A 20,167-nucleotide genomic window follows, 5' to 3' on the forward strand; every position below is an offset into this window, starting at 1 on the left:
AGAGGTTAGCAGCATGTGACCCATTTTCATAATCTACTGCAGGTAAATCCTTCTCAAAATGCTAAGCATAGTGGTACAGTAAAACAGCAGCTGGCATTGTCACCTCACAGCAAGAGGTACTCTGGTTTGATTCTCAGCTGGGGTGCCATCTGTGTGGAGTCTGCATGTCCTCCCTGTGTTTGTGTGGGTTTTCTCCAGCTCTTCTCCAAAGACATGCAGTAAGTGGATTGGGCATTCTAAATGGCCGTAGATGTGAGCGCATATATGTAATATGGAAGAAAAACCGCGGCAGGGCTAACCACCTGAAATTGTGAACACTGGCAATAGATGAAGGTCACTGTTGTGACACCTCAGCTTCATGTTCATAAAATGGGAATAAGGAGGATTATGGATGGATTGTGGCTTCATTCAAACTTCTCCCATATTAGTATGTTCTCTGTTTTTCAGTTGCCAAGGATCATATGTTATCTATGGCAGACTGCATAGGCCTTATCTGTCTGTTTTGACTGTTTCTACTCTACTTACTGTGTGGACAGTAATCAAAAGCAAATCTATGTATGTATCTGCCTGATACTAACAAAATCAGGACTTTTATGGTTAAATAATGTCAGTACCATGTTTATAGACCAGGCCGCAAAGGTATAATGTAAATGTTGTTGTTGTGTCTTTCGGCTTTTCCCGGTTAGGGGTCGCCACAGCGGAACTCCGGTCCGCTAATGATTGGTAGTTGATTTTTACGTGCCAAGTTACCAGCCCTGACACACAACCTTCAAAGAAGGTGCGCCCATTCACGCATGTCTCCACGCAGAAGACGCTCTAGCTGAGAATCAAACCGGACAGCGTCTTATTGTGAGGCGACAATGCTACCACAGCACCACCACCGTGGATAATGTAAGTAAATGTCCTTAATCTGCAGACTGTAAAATCATAATGCACTGCTGCCATGCTCATACTTTAAAACCTTGCTTACAATCTGTAGGTACTATATATGCACTAACCTCACATTAAATACAGTGTACGCTATATATGCACACTGTATATAGTGTGATGTACAGTGTGCACTATATATGCACTAGAGTCATGTTACATATACAACTCAAGAATATGGTCCACAGTAAAATAACATGAACATAATGCAAATCCCTTCTAGGGAAGCCAGCTGTGGTTTCCATAGTGCGTCCTAATGATAATGGATGGTCAAATGTTTAAGTATTCTGAAAGTGTAACTTACCCAGATGGCTCAGTCACCACATGAAACTGCTATAATGAATGGTGTATCATATACTGTTGCAGAATTTTGTTCAGCTGCTGAATAGTGGATGGAAAGACATTTGAATTCAGTCTAATTACAAATGCCAGACAGAATTTTGGAAGAATATTGCTAGTAGGCTGCTGAGCTTTCTGGTGATGTATAGTGGAATAGACATTAGTTTTATTTAAAGATCTTGTAGCACATTAACAGATGAAATTTTGTTTTTATTACAGGGACTTAAAGCCAAGCAACATATTACTGGATAAGAAAGGACACTGTAAATTAACTGATTTTGGACTGTGCAAGGAAGGTATCTTGAATGGGATAACGACTAACTCATGGTGTGGCACTCTTTACTATATGGCACCAGAGGTAAGTGCATTTAGTCAGAAAAAGATCTGTAGGCCAGCATATTGAGTCACCATTTATATCAGAGTCCTGTGACAGTGGACCCATAATCTGCAATCTGTGATTATAACTTGAGATATCACCAGCAGTAGAGTTATGTAATCTTCATTTGCCCTTAAAGCCTTTTTTATCACTCCCATTTTGCTGTTGTCTATGTACTTAATCTTAGGTTAAGAATGTCTTATCTCTGTGAAGCCTTAACAATGACCCAAATGCCCCCTACTTTGAATAGTGGCTTGGATGTTGTAAGAGTCACATGAGGTAGGAGGCAGTGCCTAGTGCCAGGTTGCCTACACTGGGATGGGGTGGGAGTCATGGTCTAGTTGTTTTTTTCTTCACATGTATCTGGAGAACTGCAGGTGACATAGGCACCATGGACATGAATTTGGCTAACCAAACTGATAATGGCATCTCTTACTGGCATTTGGGTGGTGTGTTGTAGGCCCCAAGGTTGATACAGGTACCCACATCAACCTCTAAGCTAGGGTTAGGGCTTTATCAGAAATATCCTTACTGCTTGCATCACTGAATTTGCATGAGGGGATAAACATCATCATGGCTGCCTGGCTGATATTTTCCTCTATTTGTCTCTCACCTCCATGCCAAGAACTCTCCCTGTGGCAGGAGAATGAATGGGTTCAAGACCAACAGGAGGAAAGATGATGGTCAGCAGGCAAACAGGGAAAAATCATGTATAAATAAATTAATACAATAGAATGAAATTAAATGAACTATAACACAAGCAATGTAACAAGTACAAATTTGCTACTGTATTTATGTTCAGAACCTTTTATTTTTATTCTTGTTTATGCTCATATGATTGTCTATCAAGATCATAGGATCAGAGGAGATTACTAGCCTATCGATCCATAGGTCATTTTAAGCCTAGTCATTTCAACACAATGTAATACCATAGAAGTGCTAGTCAGTATCCAAGATTGCATTAAGTGATGACTGCCCATGTCCAGGAGGGTTGTGGGCACTATCCCCAGTAATAATTTACGGTGCCCCATCCACTTGCCCAGGTTCCTCTTGAACAGTATCATAGAGGTACTTTATTTCATATTAATTGTTAGGCTGTTCCAAAGATGTGGTAGTCACTGGGAGTTAAATCTGTCCCTCCAGCATGTCCATTTAAGTCGCAGGCCATATTTAAGTCCCTGGGAATGGGTATCTGTAGACCCATTTTATTTACGGATATGCAGTAAGTTCATTAGGTTTGGGTCTTGGTTTTCTCTGTAGGCCACACATAAGTCTCTCTTAAGAAGTCTGTATGATATGGAGTATTGTGATAGGTATTTTAATCAGTCTGTGTAAGGCACATGCTGGATCCCTTTGATATTCTTTGTTAGATACTTCTGAGGTCTTTCTAATTGCTGCAGGTGCTCTGTGTGGTACATGTTGAATTAGGGTCTATATTAGAAGCATGAAAATGCTTCTGAGCGAATATGGAAACAGCGACACATATTCATTGAATCGCATTTAAGCAATTCAATGAATATGTCATAGGGCAAGGAGATAGTTGGCCAACTTCACGGAGTTGCCCTTTCCTTCCCTATAGTGCAATCTCGGAGTTGGTATATTTAGTTAGAGGGGGGGCTAAGCCCCCCACCTGTTTATGGTGTTAAATTATTTTTTTAGCGAAAGGCCACCAAAGTTTTTTCCCTAGGGAAAAATTCGATTACATCGCTGTTCGCTGTTTTAAGGTTTTGTGCATTATGTGTCGACTTTTATATAGTTGCACATATGCACTTTTGGTCTTATAATATAGACCCGCTGAATTGGGTATTAAACTCAATTATGGACTGGATAGGTGCCTAGTATAAGGGCGGGTATAACCTATTTTACTTTCGAGGCAATACCTTTAATAATCCAGTAAGCTGTGTGGAAAGTTTTCCTTACTATGTAGACACGTGGTGGTCCAAGTTGAGGTCGCAGTCAACCTGTGATCCCTGGTCCCTTACCAGTTCATGAATACTTAGGGTATTGTTGTTGATTTGATAATGTGAAGGGACGTTGTTTTTTCTGAAGGGAATGGTGATGCATTTCTTTGCATTCAGTCTGAGACCATGACTAGTACATTAGTTGCTGGTCTGCTTGAGATCATCCTGGTGTATACTTGCATCATTTGGGGATTCAGTGATTGCACCTAGTTTGCAGTTGTCTGCAAACTTGGTCAGCCACAACTCCTTAGATTTGACATGAACTTCTAAGAAGTATATACCAAACAGTAGAGGCCCAGCACTGACCCCTGTGGCACCCCACTGGTAACAGGTCAGCTGGTTGATGTGGAGTCACCTACTTTGATAGCATGTATCCAGTTTGTGAGCCAGATGGCAACCCATCTTACAAAGAAGGGGTTTACATTCAGTTTGCTAAGTTTATCGATAATCCCTGAATGTGGGATTATGCCGAAAACCTTTGCCAAGTTGAGGTATTCTGTATGCATAGATTTGGCCTCATCAATGACCTTGGTCACACTTAAAAAGAAATTCACCAGATTTAACTGTGATGACCAACCGCTAGACCACTAATCAAGAAACTTCAATCCTCATCAATGGCACCTATGGGGGGAACGTTCGTTGGGAGGATAACAGGTACACACACAATATTTCCAGATGCAGCTGTCTGCATCAAGTGCAATTTCCCTTAAAAGCACATAGAGACAACAGTCAGTCTGGGCCTGGTTCCTCTTTCTCCAGATCACCAATAAGACTCCCCTCTGGCACAGCTATAGAGTTGAGATCTTAGCTGAGTGGCCAAGCCAAGACCTCCAGCACACTCAATGTACAACCAGTGCTTTATGTCCCTGCCTAAGTAGCTGACATACACACTCTTTCAGGTTTTATTTACGCACACACACACACACACACACACACACACACACACACACACACACACACACACACACAAGAAAGTCTGGCACAGGTTTACTATGTCCCCTCCTGCCCAGACTATATGGTAGTTACCACTGCCACCAGTCACTCTTTGTCAGCTACTTTAGGGCCCTTAACAAAGGGTGTCCCAGTTTACTGTGTAATATTAATACTAATACAAATGGCAGTTTGACCAAGAGCAAGGCAGTTAGGAGTGGCTCACACAGTGTCACCAAATAAATATGCAAGTACTCTCAAAACTTAATCTCTACACAGATCAGCCACAATGAAAGATTTAAATATATTTAATAATAATAAAAGAACAAGAAAATACTCAGTACATATTGACAGTGACACCAGAGTTCACAACCACAGGAAGTATTTAAAACAACATTGCAGTACAGGCTCACACAAATAAAGAAAAATATCTAAACTAAGCTTCACTATATTCCTGACCATATCTAAGAGAATTATTATACCTTAAAACCTTATTAATAGAGCAAGGCAGATGTAGTGAATGATTCTTCTTGTTGTTGCCAGGTCCAAGACAGAATGCAGAATGCTCTGTCTCACCAAGAGACTTCTCAAAATAATATCTAAAATATTACTGCTGGCATAGCTTGCAAAATGACAACATTTCTGGTCATCTGACTTCAGTTCCCAGGCAAAATCCCCACTGTTGAAACTGGCAGTATTTACCATCTACCTGTAAAAATACTTATACAAAGACTTTTACTCAGATCTTTGGCAGATGCTGAAAGTCAAAAAACAATTGGATCCCTTCATGCTGCCAAAGTAGCAATTAGTTCACTCCAAAGACAATACAGAAAGCTTCCAAGTACAGACTTTGTGTCCCTAGCTGCACTGAAATCTGAAAGATAGCCTCTTTATGGCCTAGCCTATAAAGTAATTTAATTTTAGATATTTTCCTAAAGTTTGCTGGACTGAGGTTAACCCTCCGGTTTCCTGTGTTAGCATATACATTTAAACAGTTAAACAGTGCATGTACATTTCTGTTCTCTTCCAGCAGGGCACACTGTGGTTACATTTTAAGCACAAGCACTTTACAAATACCTTTTCAACATAAGCATCTGTACAAGCAGTTTGATATACACATGGCATACAGTTCTAGTACATTTGTATCTCAAGCATCTTGTATAAATTAGTTTGATATTCACAAATGACATAATTATTCATAAAATTCTAGCTAGCTGAGCTGGCAGTGCCTCCTTTTGTCACACTTTTCCCCCTTTTGGTGACACAAGCTAGTTTTTCAAGTGACCATTGAAAAACATTGCTTGACAGGGACAAGCCTATCTGGGAATACATTACCCCATACCCTGTCCTGAGATCCCAGCTACCTTGGCATTGCTGACCCCAGTACAGTGCTGCACTGTCACATCATATGCTTGCAGCCCTAGGCTCCACCATAGTAATTTGGGATTTTGCTGACTGGCTTTCTGTAGCCTTAGATCCCCCTCAGACTCCTCCTGCCTCCTACTGTAAATACTTAGCATCAGGGCCTCTATATCATGGTAAGGTTTCATCATGTAAACATGGTACAGTTTGTGCCCCTGCCTCCTGCCTAGCAGTTCTACCAGGTAGTTAATATCACTGATCCTGCTTACAACGTTGAAGGGTCCCTCCCAATCTGCCTGCAGCTTGTTGTGTCTGACAGGAATGTGAACCATAACCTGCTGTACTATAGCATACTCTCTGACTCAAACATTCCTGTCATACCAGTCCTTTTTCTGCAATTGGCCTCTTGCCAGGTTCTAACAGGCCAAGCCCATGAGTTCCCTGAGCCTTGCCCTAAGGTTTAGGACATATGCCACAACAGACTCCTTGTGGGATTCACACTCACCCTCCCACTCATCACAAATCAAATCTAGAGGTCTCCTCACCCTATGCCCATACAGCAACTCAAAGGGTGAGAAACTTGTGGATTCCTGGGGCACGTCTCTGTTAGCAAACAACAGATGGGGCAAATATTTGTCCCACTCCCTCTTAAACTGGTCTGCAAATGCCTATAGCATAGTCTTTAGTGTAGAGGTTAATCTCTCCACCAGATCATTAGTCTAGGGATGGTAGGGGGCGGTCTTTAAGTGCTTCACCCCACAGTACTTCCACAGACAAGCCAGCAGGTCTGACATGAAATTGGCACCTCTGTCAGTCAGTTTTTATTTTGGGAACCTACCCTGCTGAAAATTTCTAACAAAGCATTTGCCACCTTTTCTGCCTCAATGGGGGACAGAGCCACTGCCTCAGAGTATCTGGTAGCATAATCTACTACTACTAGGATATACGTCTTCCCTGTGGAACTTGGGGTACTCAGAGGCCCCACAACATCCATAGCTACCTCTGAAATGGCTCCTCAATCACAGGCAAAGGCACCAAAGGAGCCTTGACTTTGTCTCCTACCTTTCCTACCTTTTGGTACTGCTGACATCCCTGGAAATTCCAGGCCAATAAAAGTTCTGCATAATATGTCTCTTGGTACACTTTATGCACATATGACCTGCAAAGGGAATGTCATGGGCTATGGCTAGAAGTTCCAGATGGTAGGCTCTGGGCACTACCAGCTGCTATATTCTGTCACCCACTAGCCCTCCCTCAGGGGTCCGCACTGTATACAGTAGCCCTTTATTCCAGTATAACGATTCCTTCTTTCGTTGAGAATCAGATGCCTCCCTAGCTACCTCCCTCAAGCCTTGTAATGTAGGGTCTGAGAGCTGAGCTGTCTCAAGTCTCTCTTTGTAACCCTTCCCAGCTCCCCTTCCACAGGAAGTCTGGTATCCTCTGACAGCAGTGCCTCACTGTCAGCCTGGGTACTACTACTCACCTCTGCCCTTGCAGTCACTCTGTCCAAGGGAACTTCAGTACCCAGCAGCAGCTGTGGCTCACCTTCAGTCTCACCACTACAGGGTAGCTCCTGCTCTGAAGTAACCACCTCACCAGTACTGGCTTCAAGTGTGCAGTCTGTCTGGGTCCCTCCCGGCTACCAGACCTACATGCTTGTCTCCAAACCTCGCTGCATGTAACTGCATGCACACAAGGTACTATATTATCAAAAGCATTCCCTATCAGGACATCTGCAGAGATATCCTCAAACACACCTACAGTACATGCTTACTTCATTTTCCACCCTTCCAGTCAAGGTGAACCCTAGCTAAAGGTATTTGGAAGGGGATGCCTCCTAAAGATCTGACTAGAGTAGACTGCCAAAGCAGGTAGTGCTCCTTTTTAACCATTGCAGGCTTCACAATGGTTAGGTCAGAGGCTGTATCTCCCTTAGCAGGGGCCTGCTTTACTAAGAGAGGCTTATAACCTCTTGTGGTAGTTTGGTACCCTTGTTGTCTCTAGACAACTTACCACTGGCATTCTATCATTCCCACTTGCTGGATCCCCTATATTTTGTTCCCCACATTGCCTCCATGGACATCTATATGGTACATGGCCACACTGTTTACATTTAAAACATTTAACCCTTAATTCTGGCCATGTACCTGAACTAGTGGCTTCCCCTGCTACTGGCAGACTCTGATGGGGTGGTTTAGGCTGCCCACCATGGCTTCCCTTATACCCATGTGCAGCACAGGGTATCCCTTTCCTGTGCAGTGATGCCTTGCTTGCTAGGTGTAGGTTTCCTTTTTCCCCAACTCATCTGTGGTGTTGCATTCTCTACCTGCCAACCAGATTCTCAGGCAAAGTGCTAAGGGCTTGTTCCCTCACCAAAAGGTCTGCCAGCCCTTCAAACATGGTGACCTGACACCCACTCAACCACCTATGAAAATAAGTGCATAAGTCAGCAATATAATCACACACACTTTTATTTGCCTTGTGTCTATGCTCACAAAACTTTGTTCTATAAGCTTCAGGTGTTAACTTAAAGCATTCCAATAAACAATTTTTAACTGTATTATAATTTAAGCAATCAGTATCACTCAATTTAGAAACAGCAGTTACAGCTTCACCATGGAGTAATGTGGTCAGAAGCCGTACCCAGACCTCTTGGTCAACATTACACTGTTTACATACCCTTTCAAACATATGAAGAAAGCTATCAAAATTATCACCCTCTGTATATTGTGGGGGACATTTACTGACCTTTATTGCTTCTGGGGTTTGGTTATTCCCTTCCCCGTTACCCCCATGTCCCTGGTGAAGAGTCACCATTTCCTTTTCATGTTGCCTCTGCCTCTCATTTTCTAGAGTTCAAAACCCATGGGAAATATTTAAAATAACATTGTAGTACAGGCTCACACAGATACCTTTTCAACACAAACATCTGTACAAATCAGTTTGATATAGTTATGATATATAATTCTAATACATTTGTAACACAACCATCTTGTATAAATTACTTTGATATTTACAAATGACATATAATTATTTACAAAATTCCAGCTAGCTGTGCTGGCAGTACCTTTTTGTCACATTAACAAGCAGGATCTGCCCTTCATGAAGCCGAATTGGGTAGGATCCAAGGTTTGGAGGTCATGTATGTCTTTGTTTATGAGGTCCATAATGATACATTCCATGGCCTTACAGATGAAGCCGGTCAGGCTTATAGGTCTATAATTCCCCAGGTCTGTTGCTAGGCGACCTTTGTGGAGGGGAGTAACTGTAGCTGTTCTCCATTCTGCAGGAGCAAAGCCTGTGGTTTGGCTATGATTGAAAAGGGTACTTAGCGGTGATGCTAGTTCATGTTTTAGCCTGTTTAGAAGACAGCCTCAGATATCATCTGCTCCAATAGAGGCTGTGTTTTTCACCTTGGACAGGGCTTTGAGGACCTACTCTTCAGGTGATGGGGAAGATTGGGGTAGGGCTTGTTGTAAGTTAGGAGGGGAGAAGCAAGTGAAATTTTCTCCAAACGTATCCACTAGCAGGTTTGCTATCCCTGTAGGGTCAGTGTGTGTGATACTGTTGGCCACTAGTTCTGCACATGCTTGGGTCCTACCCTTAAGGTTACATACATAGTTGTAAAAGGCCTTATGGTTATCCTTGGCAATACTTGCTAGATTTCTCTCAAAGAAACTCTTGGAGGATTTGACAAGTTGTCCTATTTACCTGTTGAGGTTGAGGAGGGCACTTTTCCATTGTTGGGGCCTTGCCTTTGTTTTCTTGGACAGCAACTATTTGCATTTATTGTAGAGTTTGTTGATGCTGGGTGTCCACCATGGCAGCTTGTTTTTGCTTGGGGCTCTGGCTTTGATTCTTTCTGGTACAGCCAAGTTTATACACTTATGCAGAGTGATTGTACAGGGCTTTAGTGGAAGCGTCAGAGTAGTTGCCACTTCCAGCTTAGGGTGGAGCTTGGAATCCATTTATTCCTTCACCTAGGTGGGTAGAGTTTGCCTTGGTGAAGTTTTTTAGTCTGATTTCATTCTTTTTGAGTTCTGTTGTTAGTTCCGGCTTGAAGGTGACTGATTTGTGGCCAGTTTTAATTAACAAGAGTCCGACAGTTGCAGCAGTGCATCTGTTTGACATGTTGGTGAGGACCAGATCCAGAATGTTTGCTCCCCTTGCCAGAATATGGGCAATGGAACTTTTGTGCTAGTGAGTTAGGGCTAGAGTAGGATTCCCAGTTGATGGCGGGATAATTGAAATCGTCCATAACCAGTGTGTTTGGTAAAATTTGAATTGTCTCCAGTTTGGTCAAGTAGGCTTCATGGACGTCGTGACCCATGGAGAGGGATCTATAATTGGTTATGACTTGAATTGGGGTCTTACCCACTGTAAGCTGGACCTGGAGTAACTCCGTGGAGTTGTCCATTCTAACTAGATGGGAGGTAAATTTATCTCTAATAAAGATTGAAGCACCACCTACTTTGGTTTTCATATGTTCATTTTGCGGTCTAAAGGTGTGGAAGACATTGTAGCCTTGCAAGACTGGGGTACTTTCTGTGGCCCAGAACCAGGTTTCTGTGACTGCACAGACATCTACATCTTCTAGTGACAGAAGTGCTTCCAGGGAGTGCGGTTTTTGGTTTAAGCTCCTAGCATTAGCAGAATGACCCTTATTTTGTCCTTAGTTAATTTCACATCGCTAATGTTGTTTCTGTGACCTTGCCTAAAAAAGGCACTATGAGGGAGGCAAGAGCCTTTGCCAGCAGCCAAAAGCCTAGGGGTGCCAGGTGCAAATGGTCTCTGGCAAAGCAATGAGGTTTGTCAACCATGGCTTCCCAGGCAGACAAGAAATGGATCCCCTTTGAATGACACTAACAACTAAGCCAATTATTGAAATCAATCATTTTTGTTTATATTGTAGCATCATTCTAGGTGATGGTAATATGCTGTTCAAGGCTAGGGACATACCTGCCTAGGACACATACTCTGAGAGCTCGACCATGTCTCTCTTCATATAGTCCTGTGAGGTATAGCTCAGGTCATTCACACCAACATGAACTATGACAAAGTCATAATGGTACTTATTGCTGAGACACCTGACAACATGTGTGACTTGATGAATCCTGCACTGGACAGGCAGCTGACTGTGACTTTCTCCTTGTCCAACCTGGTGAGTGGAACATGTGTATGTCTCACTAGTGAGTATTCAATGACAAGAAAACTTGTTTTTTGAGTGTTAATGCCTCACAGGCTTGGTGGGTGAGACACTGGTGTTGCTATGTGTTATGGGTGCTGTGGAGACTGTGTTAGATGTAGCAATCTTGTGATTTGGAGATCTCTGGTGTTTCAGTAAGTTTTTCAAGAGAACCTCCATGTATGTGGATTTACATGTTTGATGCATGATACGTGTATGAGTAGTGGTATGTGTAGGAGTAGTGGTGCTATGTTAATATGTAGTGGTGGGTGAGTTGACAACCTTCTCCATGTTATTGTTTTGAGGGAGAGAGCATGGATTCTAGATTCTTGGTGTAAATACATCTCTCGCACTCTGTATTAGATTATGTTATTAGTAGAGGGTTGTCTATGTATATGAGAGAATTGCTACACTGCTTCAAGAGACCCAAGTCAACAAGGTTGGCAGGAAAAACAAAGGTAGTCCATCTGTCCATACTGCTAGGTTGAGAACTGTTGTCACTAGGGGTGGCTTTTCAGAAACAAATATGAATTAGCTCAGTGAATGGATATTTTCACCTGGGTTTTAAGGGAAAATTTGCTAAAGTTTGCTGTCCGGCTTTGCCGCACAATTGCGTGGTACTGTACGGTGCTGCACAATGGGTAAACAAGTAGAAACCTGCTCAAATGCAGAGCCTAAATACCAGAAGCTAAAACTTGAAAAAACTCTAACAAGATTCAAAAGGATCAATGGGGATGCTTATTCCAAGCTATAGACCAGCCTCACCTTATCAGTCAGGTCCTAAACAGCACAATTCTCTCACAAAGGTGCAGATAGGCCCCTTTTAATCCAAGATGGCTTGGAAAAAGTGCTCAGAACAAACACACCACTACAAACAGTTCCAGAAGCTGCAGGCCTGGGTCTGGACTATGCTATAGCTACTGGCTGCCTTAGTTTCACAGGAAAACACTAGGGAATGTTTAACACAGCAGAAAAATAGCAGTGAGCCATTGAAAAAGTGATCAAAACAGCAGAAAATTAGCCAGGAAGCTCTAAAGAATGATTTACACAGTTAACAGATCAGTTAATTAATTACTGATTGGCAGGAAAACCAGAGCAGGCAGGACAGATAGCTTTAAAACAGTGAAAAAATACCAGTAAATACTTAACAAACAGTGGAAACAACAAAAAGGTTTGCTAAACAATGAAAACAGCAATAAAATGCGATTTTACAGGCACAGAGTAGCAGGCAATTGCCTAGTACATCAGTGTAGTTTAGTACACAGTAAATAAATACAGTATAATGTAGGTGGCAGGCAATCGAAAAGTGCAATAAATAGTATAAATAAGCAAAAAAAAAAACAGACAACTTATGTTTTTTTAGAAGCTCAGAAGCCTCTAGTCATCTGGTATCTCAGAGTTGCGACTGGTAGCCCACCTCAGTTCAGCTTGGTACAAATAAGCAGAAACCTGCTGAAATGCAGGGCCTAAATACCAGAACCTAAAACTTGAAGAAGAAAAAAAAACTCTAACAAGATTGAAAAGGACCAATGGGGATACTTATTCCAAACCCTAGACTAACCTCCCTTTATCAGTCAGGTCCCAAACAGCACAATTCTCTTACAAAGGTGCAGATAGGCCCCTTTCAATCCAGGATGGCCTGGAAAATGTGAACAAACAAACCACTACAAACAGTTCCAGAAGCTAAAGATAAGCTGAAAAGTAGACACAGCAGAAAATAAAACAATCAAAGTCAGGATCAAGGTACGGTCTAAATAAGCGAACTGTATGAAAAAAACAAAACCAAAAACCAAACCAACACGGCCAAGGCACAACACAATTTATTGAGATTGAAATAAAAAGTATTCTGTTTAAATTTAATGTGCTTGCAGCAAACAGCAAGTCTGATGAGGTGATGTGAGTATCGCAAAAGCGCTTACTTTTTATTTCAATCTCAATAAATTGTGTTGTGCCTTGGCATTGTTGGTTCAGTTTTTGTTTTGTTTTTTACTTACATTAAACGTAAAAGTAACCTTCTACATTTAGTATAGAATTCAAGCAGTTTAAACCACATTTGGTGTGGGTAAACTGCATTACTCACAAACAGAACATGGTTATAATGCCCACTGTACAGGTTATTTTCGTTTCTGATGTGTTTACTTTTATTGCTATTTTTCCTTCTTTTATGTTCTTCATTGATATAAGTAAGGAGTTGTGTTTCCATTTTGATACGTCAGTTATCTGAATGCAGCCTTCCAAAGTTTTTGGGTAGGAAAAATCATAAATTCTGAATATGTAAATGTTAAACTTATTTGTTTCTGTGTGTTTTTTGAGCTTGTAGTCTGCTCGTGTGTGAATAATATTCTTTATTGTCCACTGGAATCGTTGAATGGTTGAAATGTGTATTCCATGCGTGCCAAAAAAGCAAGATTTTAAAAGTTTTTTATCTGGTTCAATTGTATGTTTGATTATCTGAACAGTTTGATTATCTGAACTACCCTAGGCCCCAATTAGTTTGGATAAGCGACTCTCTACTGTACTTCCAATGTCATCAGTTCACCTAGGATAGCATAAGGTCCTTTATAACTGGGGAGGGGGTTGTCATTTTCACTTCTTAGTGATACAATTCTTTGCTGCTAGTATGATAAAATTAAGCAAATTAATATCACTTGTATTTAGATTACGACAAGGAAACACATCCAACAAGGAAATCTTTCTTTGTGAGAGAAATTGAAATGGGTCATAGTGCCTGACTTGTGTCTTGGAGTTGTCTTATAAAGGCTTTCAGTCTCAAATATCTCCAAAATATATGATCCCAATCCTCTAAGTCACCAAAATTATCATGTCAATATCTAGTGAGTGTATAGAAATACTTGAATTGGCATTGCCTTACAAAATAACTATACCTTTGGGATCTAGTGGCATAACTGGATATCAGAATATGCTATTCCCAGTCATAGGCTTTGATATTAATAGCCAAGTCCCCTGCCGACATTAGCCTATATTTATTGTTTATGTATTTTCTTGTCCCAATCAGAATTTTATAAATTTTAGTGATATTGCTTTGTAATTAATTAATTACTTGGGGTACATATTTGTACTATCCAGTTCACCCACAATGGCCAGTGCAGTTTATCTATTGTGTAGAGCTTGTTGTTGGACGGGACCCTATTTGCATTAACCTGCCAAAAAAAGGCATACCTTTCTTCCAAGGAGTACTTTTCCTGAATGTAATCCCAGAGCCCCAGCTGGGGGTCTGCCCTTAACTGTTCTCAATAAAATAAGTTCTGGGGCTTCTTTAGTAGTCTCTGGATTAAGATCTCTCAGATACCCAACAAATCCCTAATCCAGTTGGATGTATTAGCCATTTCAAAAATGTTATATCCTGTATTAGGGAAGATGTAAAGTTGTGATGGGGTTTTTAGTGCTTCATCCTTTCACTGGTAAAAGTTATTGAAAAGATTAGTGATCCATACTTTGGACTGTTTAACTAAGTTGATCCAGACAGTTTGTTTAGGAGTTCCCCAAATATTTTAGTTCTGGTTGCTAGGATGTAAAATTCTTTGTCTGGCAGACCCAACCCACCTATATGCAGTCATGAGGGTTAGGTGCTCCCAACTAATTCTGGTCTTTTCATTAGGCCATATGAGGTCCATTATGACAGATCTCAGTTTATTCCAGTATGAATTAAGAGGAGTAAGGAGTGATTTGCAAAGCATATTGCACTAATGGAAGGATGTACCATGTAATTGCTTGCATCCTCTGTATCATATCAATTCAGAGAAATTTTCATCACTGCAAGTATGTCCTTGCCTTATTCACCACTACTGCAGATATGGCCTGCGGGTCTCCTACAGAGTGGGCTTTAGCCTAAAACCCAGGAATGCCATCTCATTCTTTCCCTTTAAGAACAACAAGACTCTTTTGAGGGAATCTGATGGGCTAAAGTGTATACATATCTTTTCCACCTTACCAGGCTTGACATTGTAGCTGGATAGTTGCCCAAAATTCTCCAAGAATGTAAACAGTTTAGGTAGATGCTGCTCTGGTTTGATGAGATACACCAGTAGATGATATGAGTGCAGTCCCCCAAATAATACCCATTTATGTCTGAGATTCTCAGTTTAAAGACAAGGGGTTCTATATATAGGGCAAAAAGGAGAGGGGAGAGTGGGCATCTGTGCCTAGTGTATGTACATATAGATATGGGGTGGACAGATGTGTATTGATTTTTAACCTTGCTAAACAGTCATTGTATAAATAGATAAGAACGTGAATCAATTTCCATGGAAGGCCCTATTTTTTAAGAGTAGCCCCCAAAAAGGTTCACTTAACTCTATCAAAAGCCTTTTCGGCATCAGGACTTAATGCTAGCAATGGCTGATGGGTAGGTATTGCATGGTCCATCAATAACAATCTTTGCATGCTGTTGTCACCATTTGTCCTGCCCTCTTTAAACCCCATCTGGTCCAGGTGAATTAATTTGGGAAATATTTTGGATAATCTTCCTGTATGTATACTCATAAATATTTAATAGTCACGGCTCTGTATTGAAATAGGTTTGTACGACAATTACTTTCCCAGCTTACCTATAAGTGTAATGATATCCATTTTACATGAGTGGAGAGGAAAATATTTTCTTTGCACAATCCGATTATGCAATGGGAGGGAGAACTGAATGAATCTATCTTTTTGCCCTCGATATATCTCAGCCTTAAAACTATCTGTATCCTGAGTTTTGCCTGTCTTCATTAAGTGCAATGCATCGCATACTTTCTGTTGTGTTATTATGGTGGAGATCAGTTCTACCTCCTGGGAGGATAAACAGGGCATAGGAAGGGAGTGTGGACATTGGTTCAAGTCCTATTTAGAACATAGACAGCAAGCTGTCATCTGGGACAATAACCTTTCCTCTCATCTTCCTATTACGTTGGGGGTCCCACAAGGCTCTATCCTAGGACCTCTCCTCTTCTCTATATTCATTAACGATCTACATCTAAATATTCCTCAAGCCACCTGCATTCAATATGCAGATGATTCTACTCTAGTATGTACTGCCCCCTCTGCTCCTAAACTCCAAACCATTACTCAAACTGTATTTAACTCAGTTGAGAATTGGTTCCTACAATGTTGCCTCCTACTAAATGCCAAAAAACTAAGCTACTGCATTTTACCCCAACACTTAAGTTTTTCCCTATTCACCTCACTGTCAAGACCAGTAACAGCACTATCATTGCACCAGACCCAACTACCAAACTATTAGGCATAACAATTGATCATCATCTTAACCTTGATTCACATATTAACATGACTATCAAAACTGTAAAAAGTAAACTTGGCTCTCTTTATCATATAAAATCTTTTCTTACCCCTGAAGCCAGAACCACCATTCCCATACCCACCTTATCTCTACCCTCCTCTATGCCTCTCCCATTTATACCAATCTCTCCAAAAGTAACCTTAATAAACTGGCAACCTCCTATAACAACATTACCAGATTTGCCACTGGCTTGGTTGGCTAGAACTTCAAAACCAGCTACTTTTTTAACAACTTATCATCACCCATAAAATATTACATCAGCCCACCAACACCTCTATTCTCAGTAGCCTCATCTCTCCCTATAGTAATCTTACTACCCTTCGCTCAGCGAATAAATTAAAAGTAACCATCCAGAAATCCTTTAACAAAGCAGATGACTCCCTCTTCTCTAATTCAGTAGGGAGACTCTGGAACAGGCTTCCCAGCAATCTACAATTACTTTCATCATTGCCCCTCTTCAAGAATCAAATACAACTACTCCTTAAAACCCAGTGACTTTGCCCATACACTAACCCAGATTAAAACTAAATGTAGTATTACTGTTTTCGCCATCAGTCAAAAACCAAACCTAATTACTAACGTTGCTTTTTTGGCTTTAATCTTCTCCTGTCTTCTAGTGCCTGTAAACTACCCTGTATTACATAAAATAAGAATATTCCCCCATTCCAAGCACCTGCATTTCAACCTTATATGTATTTCTTTCTGTTTTTCTAGTGGGTATAATCCTTAACATACCCAATAACCACCTTAATCTATCTTACCTTTCCTACTTTTCTCTAACACAAATGTCTATCCTTTTACCTAATCATCTGCTTACATCGGGGGAGGGGGGACTTTCTGAAATTCAATCAATGAAGAAAAGGTATATTAATTTTTATTGATGTGTATTTTTGTCTTCTGTCTTTATTGTCTATTTCATTTTTTCACTTATTCTTTGTAATATTGTTACTTAGCATAGTTTGGAGCTTATCTCCCCGGGCCTCCACTGAAAATGGGCATGTATCCAGTTGGACTAACCCGGTCAACAAATGTAAAATAAAAATAAATAAATAAAATAAATAAAAATATTGCTTGCTTATTTCTAGTGATTGGTTTGGCTTTTCTCTTCATTGTATAGGCCTGCAAAATATCTTGTCAATACTGCAATGATATCTTGGGGTGTTTGATAGATCAGCCCGTGACTGTGTTCTTTATCCTACCAATAGATCGTGCAACCTCTTGTTACTGCAGTTGGAGATCAAGGAACTTAGCATTAGATTGAGAAACTTCAAAACCTTTTGTTTATAATGCCCAAGTGTACATACTGCTCTAAATTCAAAATACTTTTCTAGATTTCCCCTGAGTTCCTGAGTTTTTTTCCATTTTCCCCTGCCCTTTGCCATAAGATTTAACCTGCTTGTTTAGCAGTTTACACTGGATATTGGCTAGCTTTGCTTTCCTATACCTCAGGGCTTCTCTTGTGAAATACCTTAAGGTACTTGCCAGGTGGGTCTTAAAACTAACCCACCTTGCTCTCAGGTCATGATCTGAGGGGTCTGCCTGTACTTTCCAGTTGGCAAAACTACGAGCTAGTAGCGTTTGGATCTCTGGGTCCTCTCAGAGTGCCAGGTTGACTCCTTGCATTTTTTTCCTCCTCTTGTCTTGCAATTCTAAGTAATATTGATATAGGAACATGGCCTGGAATCATTAATGGGGCAACTGTCTTCATCAAAGCCATGTAAACTGTATTTATTTGACATGAATATCTTGTCTATTCTCTCTCGTCTTGAAAAATTAGCATACCAAGGAGAATAGCAAATGTATGTCCTAGTAACTGGTGCATGCTCGCCATGCCAAACATTTTAGTATATTTACATAAGATATTCCTTAGTGGTGACAGAGGTAATCTAAGTGGGCAAGCTGACACATCTGTCATAGAAGCTGCTGAGTTCAAATCCACCACATGGCCAGTCCATCTTGCTGGCTTATCCAAGATCTAATTAATTCTGGTAAGGACCTTGGTGATGAGTCTGGGGTAAGTTAAAGATTAATAATGGTTATAAGATTCCCTCCGTAGAGACCTTTTACTAAGATAAACCTGCCTTCATTGTTGGCTAAGATATCCTTAACAATAAAAGGAGCATCCTTCCTTATCAAGTTTAGCAGCCACTTTCTCCTCCCCTGTGGGTAGGATGAAGAGTGCCCTACTGAGTAGAGACCTTTTACTAACTCATTATGCTTGTAATCTGACAAGTGGATATCTTGTGGTAGTAGAAACTGGGGTTTAAAAGTATAAACAAAAGCAAATATCTTGTCGCCCCCCCCCCCCCTGTCTAACAGACCATTGATGTTTCATGACAGAAATAAGGCTAAGAGCCTAGGGGTGCACAATGCATCCTATACCAACATTCTAATATTGTTTGAGTATGGCCGCCAGTAAATTGGCAATGAAAGAAAACTTTCCTATAGCAGTTATCAAATTTCCTGACAGGAACTCTGTAATCCTTTGATTTGAGTAAGTAAACTTATGCTTAAACATGCTAGAAATAAAACGGAGTAACTATTTACATTATAAAAGTCCTTTGAACAATGATTATAAACAGTCCAAAAGCAGGGAACCATCCTAGCTGAAGTGTCGCCATCTGCCACACTTCCAATGTTGCATCCAAATTTTCAGTCCAATAAGCACTCAGTACATCAGCTCTAACAAATGATAGTACAAAGTTGTAACAAGTGGTAGTATAACATTGTTTTAGTAAGGTTGTTGTTATTGTCCCCCCTCAGCTTAACTACAAAACAAGATATAAAGCCCTTTGGCTTACTCAGCACTTTCACAACTGATTAATTTTGCCAGGGTCTGTCTTGCATTGCCAGGACTGCTTTATGTGCCCCCTTCTGTTTATCTGTCATCCACATCTGAATAGTAGAAAGAGTTTGATATACTTGCAAACCTTAGCTTGTACTGGTTGTTGCTGAAAATTCAAACACATGGTAGTTTCTTGTACTGTTCCCAAGTTAGCCAAAGATGCGGATTGGGTCAGTTTAGCTTTGGCAACATCTGGTGAAAGAAATGAGGTTGATCTACCAGGGAATGCAACTTTTAATGTTGCAGGGTACAAGAGTCTACATTTCTAACCACTGAGTTTACAAAGTCTCGTGGCTATTTGGAACTCTGTTCTGCAGATTCTTGTTGCCATAGAAGAATCCTGTTCAACATATATCCTGTTTCCATTCAGGCTTATTTATTTACCATGTACCCACATCTTCTTTAACTGTCCTTTTTTAAACTAACTGTGCTATCAAATCTAGAACGATATTGTTTATTTTATGGACTTCTTACGTTAGAGTGTTCCACTTTTGATTGTGCCGTGTAAGCTCCTTTTCTTCCCCCCATATCTCTCTGTCATTTATTGCAGTGGATGGATAAGTACTGGGTGTCTGTTCCTGCACACAAGCTAGAGAGGTACTTGTCCTTTTTCCTTTATTTTGAATCAGCATGACATGTGAGGATGAGTGTTAGCTTAATAGAGTGCCCCCTAAATAATCTGGTTGCAATTTGTAAAGACAGAAGACCAAAAGAAGGCTCAGAGGGCGTGCATCCGCCATGGCCCTGCTTCAACCGTAAGTCCTCAGTTTGGTCACAATCTTTCATCAAGTATATCTCTAATCACACTATTACAAAATAAAAAACAATCTTGTCTATTATAAAAGAATACCCAGAAGTGTTATTGGCCAGATGGCATTCAGACAAGATTCTCACCTGGCAAATTTGAAGGTATTGGTGTGTGAACCTGCCCTGCTTACCATGA

General features: G+C 40.7%; 1 protein-coding gene across 1 annotated transcript in view; it reads left to right on the plus strand.

Moving 5' to 3' along the window:
- The window catches only part of LOC122801569 (protein kinase C epsilon type-like), a 109,312-nt gene that overhangs the window by 50,459 nt on the left and 38,686 nt on the right, over nucleotides 1-20,167 (plus strand). Inside the window, exon 7 of the mRNA XM_044071014.1 lies at nucleotides 1,486-1,624. Coding sequence (XP_043926949.1) covers nucleotides 1,486-1,624 — 139 coding nt within the window. The remainder of the gene's footprint in view (nucleotides 1-1,485; nucleotides 1,625-20,167) is intronic.

Source organism: Protopterus annectens, chromosome 1.part0 (genome assembly GCF_019279795.1).
Source record: "Protopterus annectens isolate FY-2018-M chromosome 1.part0, PAN1.0, whole genome shotgun sequence".
Lineage (NCBI taxonomy): Eukaryota > Metazoa > Chordata > Ceratodontiformes > Protopteridae > Protopterus > Protopterus annectens.